This window comes from Lactuca sativa, chromosome 5 (genome assembly GCF_002870075.4).
Source record: "Lactuca sativa cultivar Salinas chromosome 5, Lsat_Salinas_v11, whole genome shotgun sequence".
NCBI lineage: Eukaryota > Viridiplantae > Streptophyta > Magnoliopsida > Asterales > Asteraceae > Lactuca > Lactuca sativa.
Window position 1 is genome coordinate 319,323,857 of NC_056627.2, and position 19,335 is coordinate 319,343,191.

The 19,335-nt window shown below is 31.8% G+C and overlaps 2 protein-coding genes, 1 long non-coding RNA gene and 1 other non-coding gene across 7 annotated transcripts; 3 read left to right on the forward strand and 1 right to left on the reverse strand.

Moving 5' to 3' along the window:
• Nucleotides 1–4,475: 4,475 nt before the first annotated feature.
• Nucleotides 4,476–6,409, reverse strand: LOC111890667 (reticulon-like protein B12). Of its 4 annotated transcripts, none has more exons than XM_023886768.3 (5): nt 6,217–6,408; nt 6,050–6,126; nt 5,298–5,472; nt 4,968–5,179; nt 4,476–4,849 (listed from the first exon to the last, which is right to left on the reverse strand). In XM_023886768.3, exons 2-5 carry the CDS (start codon nt 6,117–6,119, stop codon nt 4,680–4,682), a joined length of 627 nt encoding a protein of 208 aa, XP_023742536.1. In that variant the 5' UTR covers nt 6,120–6,126; nt 6,217–6,408; the 3' UTR covers nt 4,476–4,679. The 4 variants fall into 4 exon arrangements, with proteins under 4 accessions (XP_023742536.1, XP_023742534.1, XP_023742535.1 ...); XM_023886766.3 differs by having other exon boundaries at nt 5,298–5,478; nt 6,217–6,407; XM_023886767.3 differs by having other exon boundaries at nt 6,050–6,409.
• Nucleotides 6,410–7,596: 1,187 nt separating this feature from the next.
• Nucleotides 7,597–8,489, forward strand: LOC111890658 (uncharacterized). The gene is made up of 2 exons (XR_002849932.3): nt 7,597–8,206; nt 8,271–8,489. It is a non-coding gene; the product is annotated as an uncharacterized LOC111890658 (long non-coding RNA).
• Nucleotides 7,754–7,965, forward strand: LOC111890684 (small nucleolar RNA U3). The gene has a single exon (XR_002849944.1). It is a non-coding gene; the product is annotated as a small nucleolar RNA U3 (small nucleolar RNA).
• Nucleotides 8,490–18,530: 10,041 nt separating the features above from the next.
• On the forward strand, nt 18,531–19,280 carry LOC128126095 (uncharacterized). The gene has a single exon (XM_052763830.1). It carries the CDS (start codon nt 18,531–18,533, stop codon nt 19,278–19,280), a length of 750 nt encoding a protein of 249 aa, XP_052619790.1.
• Nucleotides 19,281–19,335: the final 55 nt, after the last annotated feature.

Here is a 19,335-nt window from a genome sequence, read left to right on the forward strand (position 1 = left end):
AGAAGCAACAACATAAAGAAAAACCATATCAACAATACTATCACATACACATATACACTCTTTCTCAAGTTCCACACCCCTCTCCTACATACATATCTCCGAGTCCAAACGTCGGCATCAAAATGTGTGATGGAAGACACCTCGATAATACTCTGGACTCTTTTTGTTTTGTCTTTGGATACCATGCTCAATCTAGCTTAATGGAGACCGACGTAACATCATATGCTATAATAATTTATACGATGAAAATAATTTTGTTATTAGTTTACACTTTGATATTTTAATCTAATAGCAATTAGTCAATCGATGCAAATCATGCAATTAAGTTGATCTCATTTCAATTTATACATAAAATAAATTAACACTATATTTAAAAAAATAGTAATTTTATTTTCAAGATAAAATATTTAAATAGTTAAGTTTCTATTTAGCTTTGAAAGCCTTAAAAAAAGGTTAAGAAAAATCACAAAAGTTCCACCCATTTTACAAACTTATATACAATCTCTAGAGTAGATTTAAGAAAAGTAAATTTATACATGCAAAACACGTTGAACTTCAAAAACCTTACAATATTGTGAAAGGTACGTCTAAAATATAAAACTAATATCTAAAAACTGATATATAGAGAAAAGATATTTAGTTGGCCAGGAACAATGTATAATTATATTATCCATTTATATAACAAAATTTCATCTAAAAAAACAATATAGTTATTTACCTTTCTTAATGTTTTTAATTATATCCAATGTGAATAAGGTTGGAGGGAGTGGTGTCGCGCTCCCTCACGAAACCGCAGTGACACGTAGGTCCCACCTCACCCATTACCACAAAAGTGTGGCATGGACGGCTCAACAATTTTGGAGGCTCTAAGCGAACCAAAAATTTGGGGCCTTTTGGCCTTTACTATACTCGGAAATCGAAAATAGATGAGATGAATATTTGCATAAATCAAAATCGGTAGAAAAATGCAAAGTCGTTTTAGCTTCATGAGTGCAACGATCGTTGATTTATTCTTCTGTTTCATTTATTTCATTTACCGGATTGAAAATTTTAATAGACTAAACCTTTGGACTTTGGAGAATAGAGCTCCCTTTAGAACTGGGGCCCTAAACCCTAACTTAAAAAACCTCTATACAGAGTCGGCCCTGAAGTGTGGTCTCATACCACACCCAAGGAGTGGTGCCACACTCCTTTAAATTATTTTTATTCTTAAATAAATAAAATTTTAAGTTTTAAATAAAAACAAAATATTTCATTAATTAAAAATAAAAACCATTACAATAGTTAAAAAAAAATCCTAAGAAATTAGAAAATAAAAAACTAGAAAGCTTTAAACGTACAACTTAAAAAAAACACATCAAATAATTAAAACTTGGAAAACAACTACAAATTAACCACGATTAATGTAACGTTTTTTCGCATCTTCCTTCATTTGCAAAACGATTTGAAGCGCATCCCCGGTTAAATTTGACGTGTCCATCGATAGCACTCTCAGGTCGATGTCCCTTTGTTTCCGATTCTTTCTATCTGAAGCAAGTTGCAAAAATTTATCCATTCTATCTTTTATGCCTTGCACGTTCTCGCTCATTTCTTTCAAGTCATCCGATTCCGACACTTTGCTCTTGCCTTTATTTTTTGTGTTGTCCCTTCCCATTGGTCGGGGAAGGGAGGGGATGGTGACACTTGAATGGACTCATCTTCGTTGAGGTTAAAACCAACACGCGCATCCGATGAAGTGTGTTCGGATTCAAAAGTTTTTGACCGTTTTGATCCGCTATCGATGTGCTCGTCGCTTGTTTTCAGTTTTTGCCATTTCTTGTTGCTTTTAAGTAGATTCCAAACTTCAAAAAACTTGAAAATCTTCTTTTGCTTTATTTGATAAATGTTAAAAGTTTTCTCCAAAATCACTTTGTCACTTTCGCCACTTTTCCATTGCCGTTTCATGTTATATAAATCGTTAATCAACATCACATCTTTGTTCATCTTTCCCCATTTTGAGTACACCTGATGTTTAGTATGATATGGTTCCAAGTTCATTCCTTTGTGGAATCGAGCTCTAATGCACATCCAAAACGATCATGTTTTTGGTTCCCTCTCGTCTTCGCGTCCTCTGAATTGTCAATCCATGATTGTGCTAATACTAACTCTTCTTGAGGTGACCACGCTTTAGCTTCCGCCTTCTCTTTTCTTTTATTTTCTGGTTGAGAGGGTTGAGTTTATGGAACAAATTCTGGTTTAGATTCGGAAATGGGTGTTTGTATTTGTGATTGTGTTTCCGGAACAAACTCTAGTTGGGAACCAAAATCAAAAGGATCAAAATCTTGGTCAAATTGTGGTTGGGTTTTGGAAATGGTTGCGTAGGATGTGGTTGTTGGATATGTTGTGGAAAATAGGGAAGCATACCCCCGTAGTGGTAGAAAGGAAGCGAATAAACCGGTTGATCGAGTGAAGGTCTTTGAGTTGTGGGTTTTCTAGTGGGTGTTTTTTCGTTGGTTGGATTTTTGGAGGATGATATTTTTTGTGGGTTTGAAAAGAGAGAAGATGGTAAAATGTTGATGAGTTTTTTTTTTTGGTTAAGTTGATAAAGTATATATAGTATTGGTAATAAATAAATAAATAAAATAAATAAAATAAAATATTTTTTTGAAAAATGATCGTTTAAAAACGGTAAACCACGGAGCCAATCAAAATTAAGCAAGGAGCACACCCCTGGAAGGCCGCAGTGCGGCCTAGACCGCACCCAGGGGCGGTGTGCGTGATGATGTGGCGGGTGGAGTGCGGCCTAGACTGTACCTACTCCCTCCGGTCTAAAATTGATATCGGGTCGGTACGGTCTTTTTCTAATGTTTAGCAAGGTCGGTGCAATCTTTGAGTGTTTTTTTTTTTTTTTTGTGTCAAGTTTTAAAACCGTGTCTTCTATGGTGTCAAGTTTTAAAATATTATTTTAGTAAATAACATTGTGTGAAAAATTAGATTATTATAAGTTTAAAAAACAAGCTACTTTATCGTTACTCATCTTCTCTAATACAAGACATAAAACCAAATACAAGACATAAAACCATAGACAGATCCCATCTCCCATGGGCCCTTATCAAATGCTTTATTTTTCATCAAAGATAAACATGAAATTTTGTAAATTGCCTTAAGGGTGTTGTTTGGTTCGTAGAATGTTGTTGAATGAATTTGAATTGGAATTGGAAAATGAATCTGTCATAAATTTGAATCTAATTCCATATGCTGTTTGGTTGGTAGGAAATGAAATTGAAATTAATTCCAGAATTTGTTTGGTTCGCAAGAAATGAAATTAAAATTCATGTAAAATGACATAATTACCCTTTTTGCCTGTTTTGCTTAATTTTATATTGTTTTCTAACTTATATGTAAAATACATTATGAAAATTATAAAAACAATAGAATTTTGACGGTGGTGGCAGTGGTGGTGGGGGCAGTGGCGGTGGTGGCGGCGACAGTGGTGGGTGGCAATGATGGTGGTTGCAATGGTGGTGGTGATGGTGGCGGTGGCATTGATTGTGGTGGTGGAAGTGGTGGTGATAGTGGCAGTGTCAGCTGGTGGCGACAACGACGACGATGATGGTGCTGGTGGAAGCAGTGGCGGCTAATGGCAGTGGTGGTGGTAACGACGATAGTGGTGGTGGTAGTGTTATTAGTGGTGGTGGCGGCGGCGGTGGTGATGGCATTGATAGTGGTGGTGGGTAATGGTCATGGTGGTGGCGGCGGCAATGGTGGCGGTGGTGGTGTGTAATGGTCATGGTGGTGGCGGCGACAATAGTGGCGGTGACAACGATGGTAACGGTGATGATGATAGTTGGTGGTGGGTGGCGACGGGGTGACAGTGGTGGGTGGTGGTAGTGGTGGTCGGTGACAGGGGAGGCGGCGGCAGCAACGACGGCAGTGATAGTGGTTGTGGTGGCCGATGTGGCGGCAACAGTGGTGGTGATGGTAGCGATGGTGGTGGCGGTGGTGGTAGCGGCGGTAGTGGTGGTGGTCAGTGATAGTGGTTGTGGGTTTTCTGATAAGTACAAAGGGTATTTTTGTAATATGTTACTTTCCTTGATGAGAATGAATGTTTTCCATCCAACTTTGGAAGGAATGCATTTTCCTCCATATAGTGGAAAGTTTATTTTATTTATGAATCCTTTTTCCTTCTCTAAATCCAACCAAACGCATGTATTCGAGGGAATTGAAATTCTTTTTCCTCGAATTCCATTTCTTTTCCACCAAACAAACGGACCCTTATTGACCCTAAAAAAGAAGAGGCTTTTCTTTCTGAATTTGGAACGGTGTAGAAAATAAAAAGAAAACTAATGAAAATGGCCCTTCAACTCATGGATGATGGCTAGCCATTATTAAAATACGTAAGACGACACCGTTTTTATAAAGCAAAAGCAATTAACATCAACTTCACTCTCACCACCAATATGGGATAGAATTTGTAACATAAATACCACAAATAATAATAATAAAATTTGTCTCTAATTCAGTAAAGACAGGTTCGCTCATTGTTTACTTACATAAAATTGAGAAAAAAAAATATTTAACCCAATAAAATATTATCATCATTCATTTCTCAACTTGTATTTCACAACACCTTGACATCAATTCATCAAAACCTCCATCTCCATTACAAATATAACACAAAAAGAATGTAAATAATTTGATCAACTGAGTTTATTCGTCTCCAAAATCCACTTCCTTACTTTCTTTACACATTCCTCATCAAATCTTATATACAACTCCTTCAACTTCAAATTTCCCTTCACTAAAACTGAGTCAACATGTTCTTCATATCTCTCATATGCAACCGGAACAATAAGAGCAACAAAAACACCTGTCATGAAACAACATAACAACTTAAATAATCTTTCTTTATAACTTTATATGGATGTTTTTTTACTTATTCCACCACTTAATGAGAAAGAAAAAAATAGAAAGAAAAAAAGTCTTACTTGTGTAGCACAATGTTCGGAAATCAGTTAGACTTCCAATAGTTGAGATGATAAATAAATATGCAGCAACTTTAACAAACATTTTAGGGTCTTTTCCAAGTGCAATATCATGGGATACAGATAACACTGTGTTTATTTGTTCACGAATCAAAGCTGCGGCTTCATTTGTTGTTTCTTCTGACAGCTGTAAGTATGGTATTGGTGGTGTAGGTCTGTTTGTCATCATGTTTGCAAAGATTTAAAAAATGTATATAATTTCCTTTTTTTTTTTTAAAAGAAAAATTGAAGTGTAATAATGATCGTGAAAATAAGGGCTGAAATCTATGTTACCTGTTGAGAATTTGTGCTGATTTGGCCCAAAGGAAAAGAATGAGAAGTAGGAGTAAGAGAACATTGGAGACGTATGATAAGAATGTGTAATCGGATCTTTCAAACATCATCCAAGAAGCTAAAGTTACTATGAATATTCCCAATGTCACATTTGTATGCCTCCATAGAATCACATCTGCAACTGATCAATGCATATAATAAGACTTTGAAAACATACATAGTTACTTTCAAAAATACACATCAAAACACCCTTTAGGAACTTGCATCAATTACGAATTTGAATTTTGTATCTTGAGAACTAAGGCATACCCAGAATCAAGATCAAAATGACATCAAGATTCAAGACAACAGAGCTGATCGTATCTTGAATTATGATCAAAACAAGATCTCGATTAATGATAATCATTACCCATGAATGGAAATTTGATAAGATAAGTTTGTACATTGAAAACAATTGAGGTTAAGGCCTCTTCTAGTTTTGCTCTACCTTTAACTACGAAAGATATACAGATTGTTTTGTCTTTTTCAATTCGAGCTAAAATCAGTAGTTATCATATTTCATTTTGACGCAAAAATTGAAGTTGAAAGCAAGTTAGAAGTCAAATTGTACACTTCTATCGGGAACCAAGAACATTGTTCAAGATAAGAATGGGATCCTGACCCATCAACCAAAAAAAACCCAGGAATTTAAATCCGATATGCGATAAGAATTAAAAGGGAAAAAAAGAAGGTTTCAAATCAGAAAGACTTACAAAGTCCGCCTCCGAGAGCCTGATGAACACTTGTTTGCCTATTGAACAACAATCGATCTGATGAACTCATTAAGATTCTGCAGAGCAATCAAAGATCTCAAAGTAAATCCTACAGGGGTTCGATATGATTTTGAAAAAGGGAAAAAACTGTAAAGGACTGTGTTCACCTTTCTGATAGTATTGTATTGCAATTAGAGTGTTAGGGTAGTGGTGGGTGAAATTTGTGGGGTTTGAGAGCTGTAAGATTACAGCCTAAAAGATCAAAAAGCAAAAATGGGTCTCTGGTTTGGCTTTTCTTTCTATAAAATGATGAGAGAGAGATATAAAAGTCATTCTTCCCGTGAGTGACCGGGTAGTCTCTATACTATACACATACATTACACAGGGACGGCGAAGACGTTCCTACCAATTTCCCGTGAGCCGAGTAGGACCCACAGACCCAATAAAATAATTTAAATATGGGTTAAATTCTATGTAGTTAATATTTTGAGGCCTACAGACAACAACATTATACTTCGGAATCCCATAAAATGGATTAGATATAAATGTGAATACTTGTGTCTCAATTGATGGTAATATATATATATATATATATATATATATATATATATATATATATATATATATATATATATATATATATATATATATATAGAGAGAGAGAGAGAGAGAGAGAGAGAGAGACTAAAATCTCTCGACCTACAGGTGTTAATTTTAAATAAAATTAAAATAAAATAATATATCATTTTACAATTACTTTTTGTTCAACTTGTTAATTTTATTTATTTTACATTTCCCCCTTACAAGCTTGTTGGAATTTTTACTGACATGAAAAAAGTTTGAAAGAATGATGAACATAAGACTCGAACTCGAGACCTCTTGAACGTATGTCTACGCTTTATAGTGAACCAAACAAAGTTTTTGTAACTAACATTACTTTAATTACAAAAGTATGTACAATTAACGATACCTTACTTACATTTTTGTAATTAATGCATTGTATATATCCACATGTACATGTTAACTAAATACATTGCACTAATTATGAAAATATTTATGAAAATATAGTTAAGGCATGGTTAATTATATATAGCTTTGTAATTAAAGTAACATTAATTACAAATATTGTCTAGTTAATTAGTAAGATGCATCACACATGCATACACCTTTTTTCCCTATTTGTTCAATTTCTTTTTATAAGGTTTTGACTTTCATATCACATAAACAAAAAATGACACTCACATTCAAGGAAAAAAGATAAGCCAAGTGACATTGAAAAATTGCATGAAAATTATGTGATTAAAAAAAAAAAAAAAAAAAAAAAAAAAAAAAAAAAAAAAAAAAAAAACCTTTAAGTAACATCGAGAAAAAAATTGCAAACGTTAGGATTTGTTTGCAAGTTTCATTTTTGGGGAACTTGGAAATTGGTGGTAAAAGGTATAGAAACATAAAACTAAAAAATCGAATTAAAGTTATAAGGTATCATCAAACAGAAAAAAGATAAAAATGTACAAACTTAAAGTTTTTTTTTTTTTTTTTGAGAAATATTCATATTATATTATCAGTATATAAAATTAATGTTATCAAAGCCCAAACTGAAAGAAGGCGCCGGCTTAGGTCAGATTTATTTCATGACTTCCTCCCACATTGGTGCAGATTAAAAATGAGAGCAGCTATATAAGGAGTCGAGAGAGAAGAAGAAGCACGACCTTACTTGAACAGGATCTGTTCTATAGGCTCGTACCTCTGTATTCTTGATTCCTAAGAAGACAGAAACCCATGTCTGGTTGATGAACCACGACCATGTAACCAGAGCGTGATTAACAGAACTTCATGGTCTCGGCCATGGCTCGGTAGATGATCGTTGCCAATCCATCTAATGGTCCTGGCATGGCTACATGGTTGTCTGACAGACAATCTCAACTTTTTTTTTTTTGGTTCTATTTCTCCATGATTCCTCATTACAGTTGACATAAATTTCGTTCTTTCATTTGTATCCAGTATCAATCCATCTCCCTCGTTTGTTATTTTAGTTATTGTTATATGGAAGGTGCTGAAGTTATATAGAAATGTGTCCAAATTAGAGCTGCAGACCAAGTGTTTGATGAAATGCCTGAAGGAGATTGCCTTTTCTTTTTTGCCTTCTTCTACAGTCAGGTAATGATTCATTCCCTACTTTGATCATGAGTGACTGAGGAAACTAACAGGTTGGTGTTTGTAGGAAGGATGATAATCTGTATGTTGCTGGGCTTTTTTATGATTCATGGCCTCATGTGATTGTCAAGAATGGGGGAATTCTTGAGTCATTGAATTTGTTTAGGAAGATACAATGGAAGGGTGTAAATTGTAATCCGTTACAAACAATGTGACACTATGTGCTGAGTTTTTTTGGTACATATTATAATTGGACTGGTTTATCAAGATGATGCTTTTAAAAATCTATGAATTATAGCAACAACAAAATTTTGTAATTGTATTGATTTTGGATGTTCAGTTGACCAATTGTTGACCTTCTTTTGGTGTTGTATTTGTAATGGTCTTCTCGTACGAAGATGGGGGTTTTGGTGTTAAGGTGTCATCGAAGACAAGCGAGAAATGACAGTTTATAACTGCAATCATTCAAGGGACAATTTCTTATTTAAAAAAAAAAAGAAGAGAGGATAAAATCATAAATTGTAATATTAGAAACAAATGCTAATATAAGAAGAAACAAAGCTTAAATTTAAAGTTAAAGACTGGGTACGTTATCTTTTACAACAAAATAGAGTGTTAGAATATGATAACCTATTTATTGGTCATGTATTTTTAACTTCATAGCTTGTCATGTTTTCGTATTAACATACTATATGTTATATGTTTTCAATTATTAAAAAGTATACATTAAATTACATTTAATAAAAAAATCTCAAAGTAATATATATCTAACTTACTAAAATGTTATTTAACAATAAGATAAACTAAAAGTACATATATTCGAAAATTGAAAGCCTATTATTTGAAAGCCTATTCCAAATTAGATATTTTATTATTTACAGCACTAAAATATTATTAGAGATGTTTTATTACAAAGAAATAAGTATAAAAAACAAGGGATGGAAGAAATACCTAAATTCAATGGGAAAAACGGAAACGGAAACGGAAACTTTTGGTAGGAGTTTTTGGTTGGTTACATGGTGTAACCTCCTTTCTACTGTTTATCCTATCTTATAACACCTAAATATAAATTCTTCTTAATAAATAAAGAATTTTTTGCTACTTATCAAATCCTTATGTAAATTGATATATGACATTTTATTGATTTTTTGATTTATCTAATATGCCACTTGTCAATTTATTATAATGCCACCTAAACAATATATATACTGCCAGATGCATATTCTTGAATGAAAACACAGGTATACAATGTTTGATTTCCTAAATATATATGCAAATCAGAAATCAGAATTATAATGACATTTTCTTAATTTCCTAAATTTTAGTCCATATATAAAACAAAAGATAGTTTGAGTTCATAATAATAGGAAAAAATGTCTATTTTTGAAACCTGTAATCACACACCACTAATAATGAATTATATTCAAATTTCAAATTAATTCAATTTCTATTAATTAAAGAGTAGCACATTGTCACATGTCAATCAATTAGAGCTTCACATTAATTATTTGTCACTTGTCATTTTAAGGTTTTTCCTCATTAATTAAATTCCCACTAATTCACTCCTCCATTTTACACATATCAAACACGTCAACAAAAAAAATATTTATAATATCTATTGCCTAATTTATTAATTTTTTTTTATCATAGCTCAATAATTACCTTATAATTTGATTAAAATTATTTTTACCTTTCTAATCTGTGGTGCCCACGGGTTATAAACTAATATATATATATATATATATATATATATATATATATATATATATATATATATGGTTAGGTTATTTTGTTTTCACTATTTATTGTGTGCATGTATGACTGATTCTGAACCAATCATTTTAGTTATTTTAAAAAAGTAATTAATGCATATTACATGTTGAAGATATAATAGATATTAATTACATCTTCAGCATTTAATATGCATTAATTACTTTTCTTAAAATAACTAAAATGATTGGTCCAGAATCAATCATACATGTACATAATAGATAGTGAAAACATTTGAACCTAACTCTCTCTCTCTCTCTCTATATATATATATATATATATATATATATATATATATATATATATATTACGCTGTGATTTTTTTTTTCAGAAAATCATATGATATATGCTAATATAAATTCCATATATATATATATATATATATATATATATATATATATATATATATATTACGCTGTGATTTTTTTTTTCAGAAAATCATATGATATATGCTAATATAAATTCCATATATATATATATATATATATATATATATATATATATATATATATACTTTACAGTATTTAATCTGTTTTGCATCTCAATATCAAGATTACTTTGCTGCTTTTGATATACTTTCATCGCCTACAACTGCTAACAAAGGTTATCTCTTATGCTTCATCTACATTTGTACAATTCTTCTCCTCTTCCTCATTCTTCTCTCCTGAAGTCACTGTGTTTTGTAATAACATCGAAATCATTGTGTTTTGTAATGAATCACTACGAATTTAGACTAAATTGAAAGAAGCTCCATGTATTAAATGGAAAGTATTACTTCAACAATGTAAATTGCATTGCTATTTCCTGTTATCATGTGTGTATTGTCCCAATTACACCAAAAATTCACAAACCTTTACATGAATATTTATGTTTTTTTTTTCTCTGTACATGTCAGGAATTTCATTTTATTACAAATAATAGCATCTCACTTTCTTTGTGGTCCGTTGCATCTGTACAGCACCACCCTACTTCATTTTTTCCATATGTGCTTCTTTTGCATTTTTTTAATGTATGAGTGGATTGGGCCAATTACTATCATGTTGGATAAAGATAGTATATTTATCTTTCTACATGGGTTTACTTATTATATTTTGTCATTGATTTGTTTCAGTTTTGCATATAATACTTAATCATCCATCTCATTATATGCAATCATTGATTTATTTAATGATATTTGTAAATGCAACAAATCTAAATAGCATCCTACTTTTAATGTCTCTATATGTGTATGTCATTAATATATATATATATATATATATATATATATATATATATATATATATATATATTGTTTCTTTGTTTTTGTTTCACGTGATTTTGGATGATGATTCCATTTATGGTTCAGGATTAAGAGTTGTAGATGTCTACTTATCTAATTAGTTATATATAGTGGGCTTTTTGCATTTGCAGTTTCATTTTATTACAGGTTCACGGGTTGATTTAAAAAATATATAATTTTTTTATGTATAACTTTATGTATATTACCCTACACCATATAATTTTTTTTGTTTGAAAGCAAGTCGAGTAGTCGACAACAATGCATGTAATCAACACCCATCAAAGTATTTTGTGTTCCCTATTTCAAAACATGTATTACGTGAACATAATGGAAGTACAATACCCAATGAGGCAATGACATCAGGTACCCACCATTTGGTTTTGGATTCAGATCCAGGTTGTGGTTCCTAAAGTTTGAATTGATTGGGCTTAATTCAGAATATTTGTTTTTAAGAATTGTTTTATGTCGGGTACGCTAAATAAGTTCCACAAGACCTAAATCCTATGCACTTCAAATATATTGAAGTTTAGATAGTTTCATGCTACATGCATATGGTTAAAGTGGGCATGATATTTAAGAAGTCGACGTTCCAAAGCCTGATTGTTGTCAAAATATGTTAAAATGGGTCCAAAGTTGGTTGAGAATGACCAATATGCAGTCAAAATCATATTTTTACTCCAATGAATTATTTGCTTATCATTCTCAATTTTGTCAGTGTAATAATCATAGTTTTTATATTTCTTTTACAACTCATGGATCCAACCGAAATCACAATGATTAATGATCTAGGTCTCTTAAATGACAAATACACTATTAAGGTCCGAATAATCAGGCTTTGGAAACAAACAACTTGGTAGAAACCACATGAGACACGACAAATCGGAATGATTTTAATGGATGAAGAGGTATTTAAAATGAATTGCTTTTAAACTATTTAATGATTTCATAATATCATATAATTAGTTATACACTATCCATGTTAATCATATAGTTGTTTATTAGTTATTTACTCTTAGCATCCTATTCATATGATTATTATTATTTTTTTTACAAGTCATTTAAGGAAAAAAATCTCTATATGGCTGTTTTTCCCCTGCTCATAAAACTAATTTTAACTACTTTTAAATATATAGTTGTTTATTATTTATTTATTTAATCGTTTTTTGAAGGGCAATAAAATTGAATGCACCGTGGACAAATCATATGTGATATTGGGGCAAGCACTTGAAGAATATGTTGATGTTTACATTCATAAGCCAACACTTGGTTTATATGTTGATGATGTTATGAAGTTTGTTGACACTCAAAACAAATTGTTCGTTTTCGATAAAACCCTCTCGTAAAAGTATTTTAACAATACTTTGGCTGATATTAGTAGATGCTACTCGAACCACGCTTTTTCTATACATATCGGCATTTCGTATAGAGGTTATTATGTCAGCAATAGTATCACTACCCATGATTAATTAAAATTATTGGTGCTTGTTGGCCCCATCAGTCAAATAAAATAGATCATTCCTTTGGGAAGAACCAATCAAAGAATTTCTTTATATCCATTCTAAGCGTTCTATTTCGTATGGTATTTCGTACGAATAAAGGATACATGGGTAGCTTACAAAATCTATTTTTTAATTGTCTTTCTTTTTTTCTATTAAAAAAAAGACGATTAAAACTAATCAGGTCAGGAACGACGAATCTCTTTATGATAAACAGATCCGTTTTGCAAGTTCGTTATTACGAGTAGTTCCTACAAAGTATCAGACTAATGACGTATACAATACTTGAATTCTCGGTGTAGATGCTACATAGTTGGTTCTCATCCTTCAGAGACTACGAGTGTAATAGGAGCATCCGTCGACAAAAGGATCACCCTAAGATGACCATCTCATGAAATAGGAGCTAATAAAAAGACCCGCGATTCCGTAGAAAGACATCACAATTCCTTGTGGAAAAAAAACTATTTCCTAAGACGGAAATAAAGATATCAAATTTCTACCAAGATAACTCGAGGTTCCAACCAACAAGAATCCTAGTGAACCTAAAAAAAGGATAACAGCCCAGCAGAAATTACTTGTTTTTCGAGCCCCCGTTATAGGTTCTATCCATATATGTTCTGATCGACAACTCATACTTGATCCAGTTGATTTTTTTGGAATTGAGAGAATAACCGAGCCGGATCTGGTGTATCATAAGAGATTTGTCTTTTCTATTGATTCCTATGGATTGGATCCAAAACAATTCTTGAATGGGGTGTTCGTAGAGCTATTTACCCGATCGCAGACATTTCTGGAACACCTCTAACAGAGGGACAAATAGTCAATTTTGAAAGAACTTATTGTCAACCTCTTTCAGATATGAATCTATCTGATTCAGAAGGGAAGAACTTTTGAGAAGAGTTGCTCTTTGGAGAGCACAGTACGATGAAAGTTGTAAGCTGTGTTCCGGGGGGGGGGGGGGAGTTATTGTCTATCGTTGGCCTCTATGGTAGAATCAGTATTTTTCCAATATACCACTAGAATAACCAAGTGCATTGGTTTTAATGGGCCCAAGAATTATTTCGCTTTTGCAAACTTCCAAGATCTTATCAATAAGGTTATCCCTTCAACTATTTCTTTTGGTAAGTTCATAACGTTGATTTCACATTTTACATCTTATAATATTTGTATATAATTTGTCCATCCTAACACTAATTATATACTAACATTTTCCATCGTGTATATTATAGATGTCATTGGTAATGTTTTTCAATGCTATCCACTTAGCCTGCAACACAAAAACCGGATAAAAAGATTACATTGAAATTGGAAGATGTAGAGTATGTTTCTTTCATGACTTGTGTATTATTAGTTTTAAAATTGTTGATTTAATTCATATACATTTAGGGACGACAAGTGTTTACTACTTTGTGGGGAGATTACGCTGAACAAATTGATTCCTATGTATCCAAACACCGGGGGGATTTGTAATGATTATTCAATGTGCTAAGTGGATGAATCACCGAGGTCCTTTTATTAATACAATGTTTTATCTTTACCATTTTCAATATTTATATAAGAAATAATTTAATCCAACATTTTTTTCATCTTATTTTCAGGGCGTGCATATGTGAATAACACATATTTAGCAACAAAGGTATTCAATGACGAGCAAGTTGAAGAAATTATTGATTTCAAAAAAAAGTTTGATTATATTTCAATTGAGTCCTTTATATATTACTATTAACCTAAATATATTTTTATTGATATTATACTTACACTTTATTTGTAAACATGTTGAATGAAAAAGAAAGTGGATCGGCTTCTTCATGTTCTCGTGCTACGTCTTCCATCATGTATATTGTACATGATCACTTTCTTAAAAATAATTTGTTCTACCAAATTTCCATGATCCATGAATTAGATGAGGTATATTTACATTATTAAATCTTAAATTAGTAATAATTAATTTTCCTAATTCACCATCATTGATTATTACTATAGGGGAGTTATGCCATCATTCTTGGCACAATCAAGATGTTTGAGGGTATTCAACAATGGTACTGCCCAACTTACAAGAACCGTAAGAGAAAGGTTTGAAAAATGCCCCTTGAACAATCCAGTGTTTTGGACCATGTGGCTGAGAATGAATCATGGGTATGTACACATGAGAAGTGCAAAGGACAAGTCATAGGTGTTGAACCAAGGTATCATAAGAAATTTAATATTCTTTCATTATTGTATTTATCTAATTTGTATTCTTTTATTTGTTTGTTAAATACCTTAGTTTTATGCTTAAAATTCGAGTACAAGGCTTGGTGGGAGTAGTGACACTTACTTTGTTTGACGAGGATGTTAGAAGTATTCTAAACATTTATGCATCAGATTTGATAGAAAAGTATGAAAAGGTATATATTATAAAATCCAAAATATAAAATCCATAATTTATTCTTATCATTTCTACATTTTAATTCTAACTTTTGTTTAATTTACATTTTTTTGTAGATGGGTAAGAATGTTGATTTTTCTCTTGAGATTAATGAACTAATTGGTAGAAAAATGGCTTTCAAAGTTATAGTTAAAGGCTTTACCTTCGGAAGAAAATACATCCGTATCTCAAAAGGTAACATTAATTTTTATATATAAACTATAATTCATTTCAAGAATAATGTATTTATATCTTTAATCAAGTTTTTTTAAACAAATAATTTCGACCATGGTGATCAGAGTTTTGTTTGTATGAGCTATCATGCAAAATTATGGCAAAATGAAGCCCTTATAGGCAATAAAGATGGCAACAAAACATATTTTTTCAATGTGTTGTGGTAACGGAAAGGTCGAGCTTCCTGGATTAAATCAAGCACCTGAAGATTACCAAAATCTGTATCGTTTTGTTCATCCCAAATGGAAACATTTTCTGAACAACATTCGTCTTTTCAATTTGATGTTTTCATTTACATCGATGGGTGGAAAAGTTGATTCTTCAGTTAACAAAGGTAAAGGTCCATATATTTTTAGACTTAGTGGTCAAAATTACCATTGTATGGGCAACCTTCTACCTATAGATGGATCAAAACCAAAGTTCTCTCAACTATACATATATGATACTGAGAACGAACTTTCAAATAGACAACACGTTTTCAGGTATATATTCATGCTTATTTTTTTTTCTAATAATCCCTTTTTTTAATTATACTTATTTAACATTACACAAAAAGATGGGTGCAAATCAACTTCTCAGCAACTTGATATTGAAATCATAAGATTTTTGAAGGTTATGTTGGATTCAACAAATGGGTTGGTTAAGTGTTATAGAATGGCGAGAGATTGTTTTAATGTAAGTCCTAATATATATATATATAAAGTTACGTCTTATAGGAAGAAGACAACAAGATGGAAGGACATAAAACCTACCTACCACTTCTGAGGTTGTTGCTTTAATTGTTGGTGACATTGGTAATTTAATTGATAATAGAGATATCATCGTAACAACTAAATCAGGCAGTCTACAACGTATAAATGAATTGCATCGTGCTTACCTTGCTCTTCAATACCCACTGCTCTTTCCTTATGGGGATGATGAACATAGAGTTGACATCCCTTATAAAGGTGTTACGTGTTCAACGAATAGCAAACGGCGTAACTGTACAATGAGATAATTATTTTCTTATAGAATTCAAGACAGAGTTAATATTTTCTCATTAATTCTGAATTTAAGAAGGTTTTTTCAATAATTTTTGGTCGATGCTTATACGATGATTGAAAGCGAGTGACTATATTACATACGTAACCAACAAAAATTTATTCGATGCGAATCCTATGAAACTTTACGAAACATGAAAAACAATGGAAATGCATATATTTTGAATATTGGACAGTGTGTGATATTGCTTTATGCTTTTACTGGTAGTGCATGCTACATGATGCAAAACTATTTAGATGCCATGTCACTTTGTAAGTGGTTTGGCTACCCAGATTATTTCATAACTGTAACATGCAATCCAAAGTGGCCCGAGATTCAAAGGTTTATTATTGACACAAACCTCAAACATGAAGACAAACCAGATATCCTATATAGGTTGTTCAAAATGAAGCTAGATTCATTGATTAAAGACTTAAAGAAAAAATCTTTATTCGGTTCGATCGAAGTAGGTAACTTATATTAATAAGGCATTGTTTTTTTTATATATTTTGTTGCTATGTTTTTTTTTTTATTTTTTCAAAATTTTATAATACGTCTCTATGTAAATAAATTTCTAGTTGTTTATACGATGGAGTTTCAAAAGCGCGGCCTACCTCATGCTCATATATGTCTATTCATGCACTCTGATTACAAGCTCCAAACCGTTGAACATATTGATCGTGTTATTTCTGTTGAAATTCCAAACAAAGACGACGATCCAAAATTATATGCACTTGTCATCGAGTTCATGATACATGGTCCTTATGGTAGTGATAATCCTAAATGCCTATGCATGATTGATAACAAGTGTTCAAAAAACTTTCCGAAGACATTCATAGAGCATACTTCGGTTGATGAAAATGGTTATCCAATATATAGGAGACATAATGATGGATCTTTTGTTGAAAAGTATGGTGTTAAGTTAGACAATAAAAGTGTGGTTCCGTATCACAAACTCCTTTTGAAAAGATACCAAGCTCACATTAATGTTGAGTGGTGTAATCAGGGTGCTTCCATCAAATATTTGTTTAAATATATTAACAAGGGTCCCGATAGAGCTACTGTTGCGGTTGTACCAAGCAACAACGCATATGATAATGATGATGTAGTTGACGAAATAAAAGACTACTACGATTGTAGATATTTGTCTGCATGTGAAGCTTCATGGCATATATTCAAATTTGACGTTCATTTTAGGACTCATTTTGTTGTGAGGCTTCCTGGACAACAAAATGTTGTATATGGTGTCGACGATGATATTGAAGATGTCCTCAATAAATAGTTTGTTTCTTCTTCAATGTTCTTAGCTTGGACGGAGTGTAATGAACATAATAAGGAAGCACACAAACTTTCTTATGTTGAATTTCCTACCAATTTTGTTTGGAAATTGAAGGATCGTTGTTGGAAGCCAAGAGAATTTTTTTTTTCTATCGGTCGAATTCACACCGTCTCTCCTAATTTTGGCGAAGCATATTTTTTGAGAATCCTTTTAAATAAAGTCAAAGGTCCGAAATGTTTTGCAGACATTCATACAGTTAATGGACATGTGCTGAAGTCTAATAGTTTGTTTAGACTGTTATTTTTCACTATTTAAATTAATGTTTTACTTATTAATGCAATCGAGGAAGCAAATCATTCAAGTTCTGAATATTATTAATGCAATTGAGGAAGCAAGTCATTCAGGTTCTGGAAATTATTTGCGTTATCTATTTGTAACTATGTTGAAGTCTAATAGTTTGTCTAGACTGTACTTTGTCTGGGAAAAAACTTGACAATACTTATCATATGGAATTCTCTACAATCAACAACTAAGATTAAAGACACAAGGTAATATGTTATTTTTCACTATTTAAATTAATGTTTTACTTATTAATACTTACAAAATATATTATATTTATTCAATAAAAATTATTATATATATTTTTATATATTAACAAAAGCTTATTAACCTTATTATTATCGGTAAGTTTTAATTTTATATAGTTATATATCTAAAAAAATTAACTTGCAAATTTCTACAGGTTTATCGCTTTCTGATGATCAAGTTAAGAACTTGACACTTTATGAGATTGATTTTTTTTTTTACTCCAGAACAATTGAAGCCTCAAAGATTTTGATGGAATGCCTTACCATGATCATGAGTTTGTATCTTCTTCAAATAATCTATTAATTACAGAGGAACTAGATTTTGACAGGACGACTCTATTGCAAGAGTTTCATCAGCTTCTTGGTTCATTAACAGATGAACAAAGAGGTGTTTTCGATGATATTATCACAAATGTTAAACAAAAGAAAGGAGACGTCTTTTTTGTTTATGGTTACGGAGGTACAGGGAAAACATTTCTCTGGAAAACATTATACGTTGCTTTAAGTTCGGAGGGTGAAATCGTGTTAAATGTTGCTTCAAGTGATATTGCTTCCTTATTATTGACAGGAGGTAAGACAACACACTCTCAGTTTATAATCCCTTTAAATCTTACTGAGGATTCGTTTTTTTCTATAACGCCAGAAAGTGATGTTGTTGAATTGTTAAAAAAAACATCATTGATTATCTGGGACGAGGCACCCATGATTCACATGCATGCCTTTGAAGCTTTGGATAGATCTTTGAAGGATATATTAGGTTTTGATCTTCGTAGCAACTCAAAATTTCCATTTGGAGGAAAAGCAATTGTTTTTGGAGGTGATTTCAGACAAATTCTATCTGTTGTTCCTAATGGAAGTAGACAAGACATCGTCAATGCTTCAATAAGTTCCTCCTACATTTGGTCAAATTGCAAGTTCTTAAGATTAACAAAAAGCATGAGGTTAAGTCTTCAAACATCTAATATTGAAGAAACAACCACATTTGCAAACTCGATTTGGGTTTAATTACATATGATTTATTATTATTATTATTATTTTGTAATATGGGTTCAATTATATA

Excerpts from the sequence above, each read along its gene's own strand:
- LOC111890667 (XM_023886766.3), bottom strand. The coding sequence starts at position 6,119 with ATGAGTTCATCAGATCGATTGTTGTTCAATAGGCAAACAAGTGTTCAT. Across the intron at positions 5,479-6,049 it reads GGCTCTCGGAGGCGGACTTT|TTGCAGATGTGATTCTATGG; the intron begins GTAAGTCTTTCT and ends TGCATTGATCAG. Across the intron at positions 4,850-4,967 it reads CCGAACATTGTGCTACACAA|GTGTTTTTGTTGCTCTTATT; the intron begins GTAAGACTTTTT and ends GTTTCATGACAG.
- LOC128126095 (XM_052763830.1), top strand. The coding sequence starts at position 18,531 with ATGCCTTACCATGATCATGAGTTTGTATCTTCTTCAAATAATCTATTA.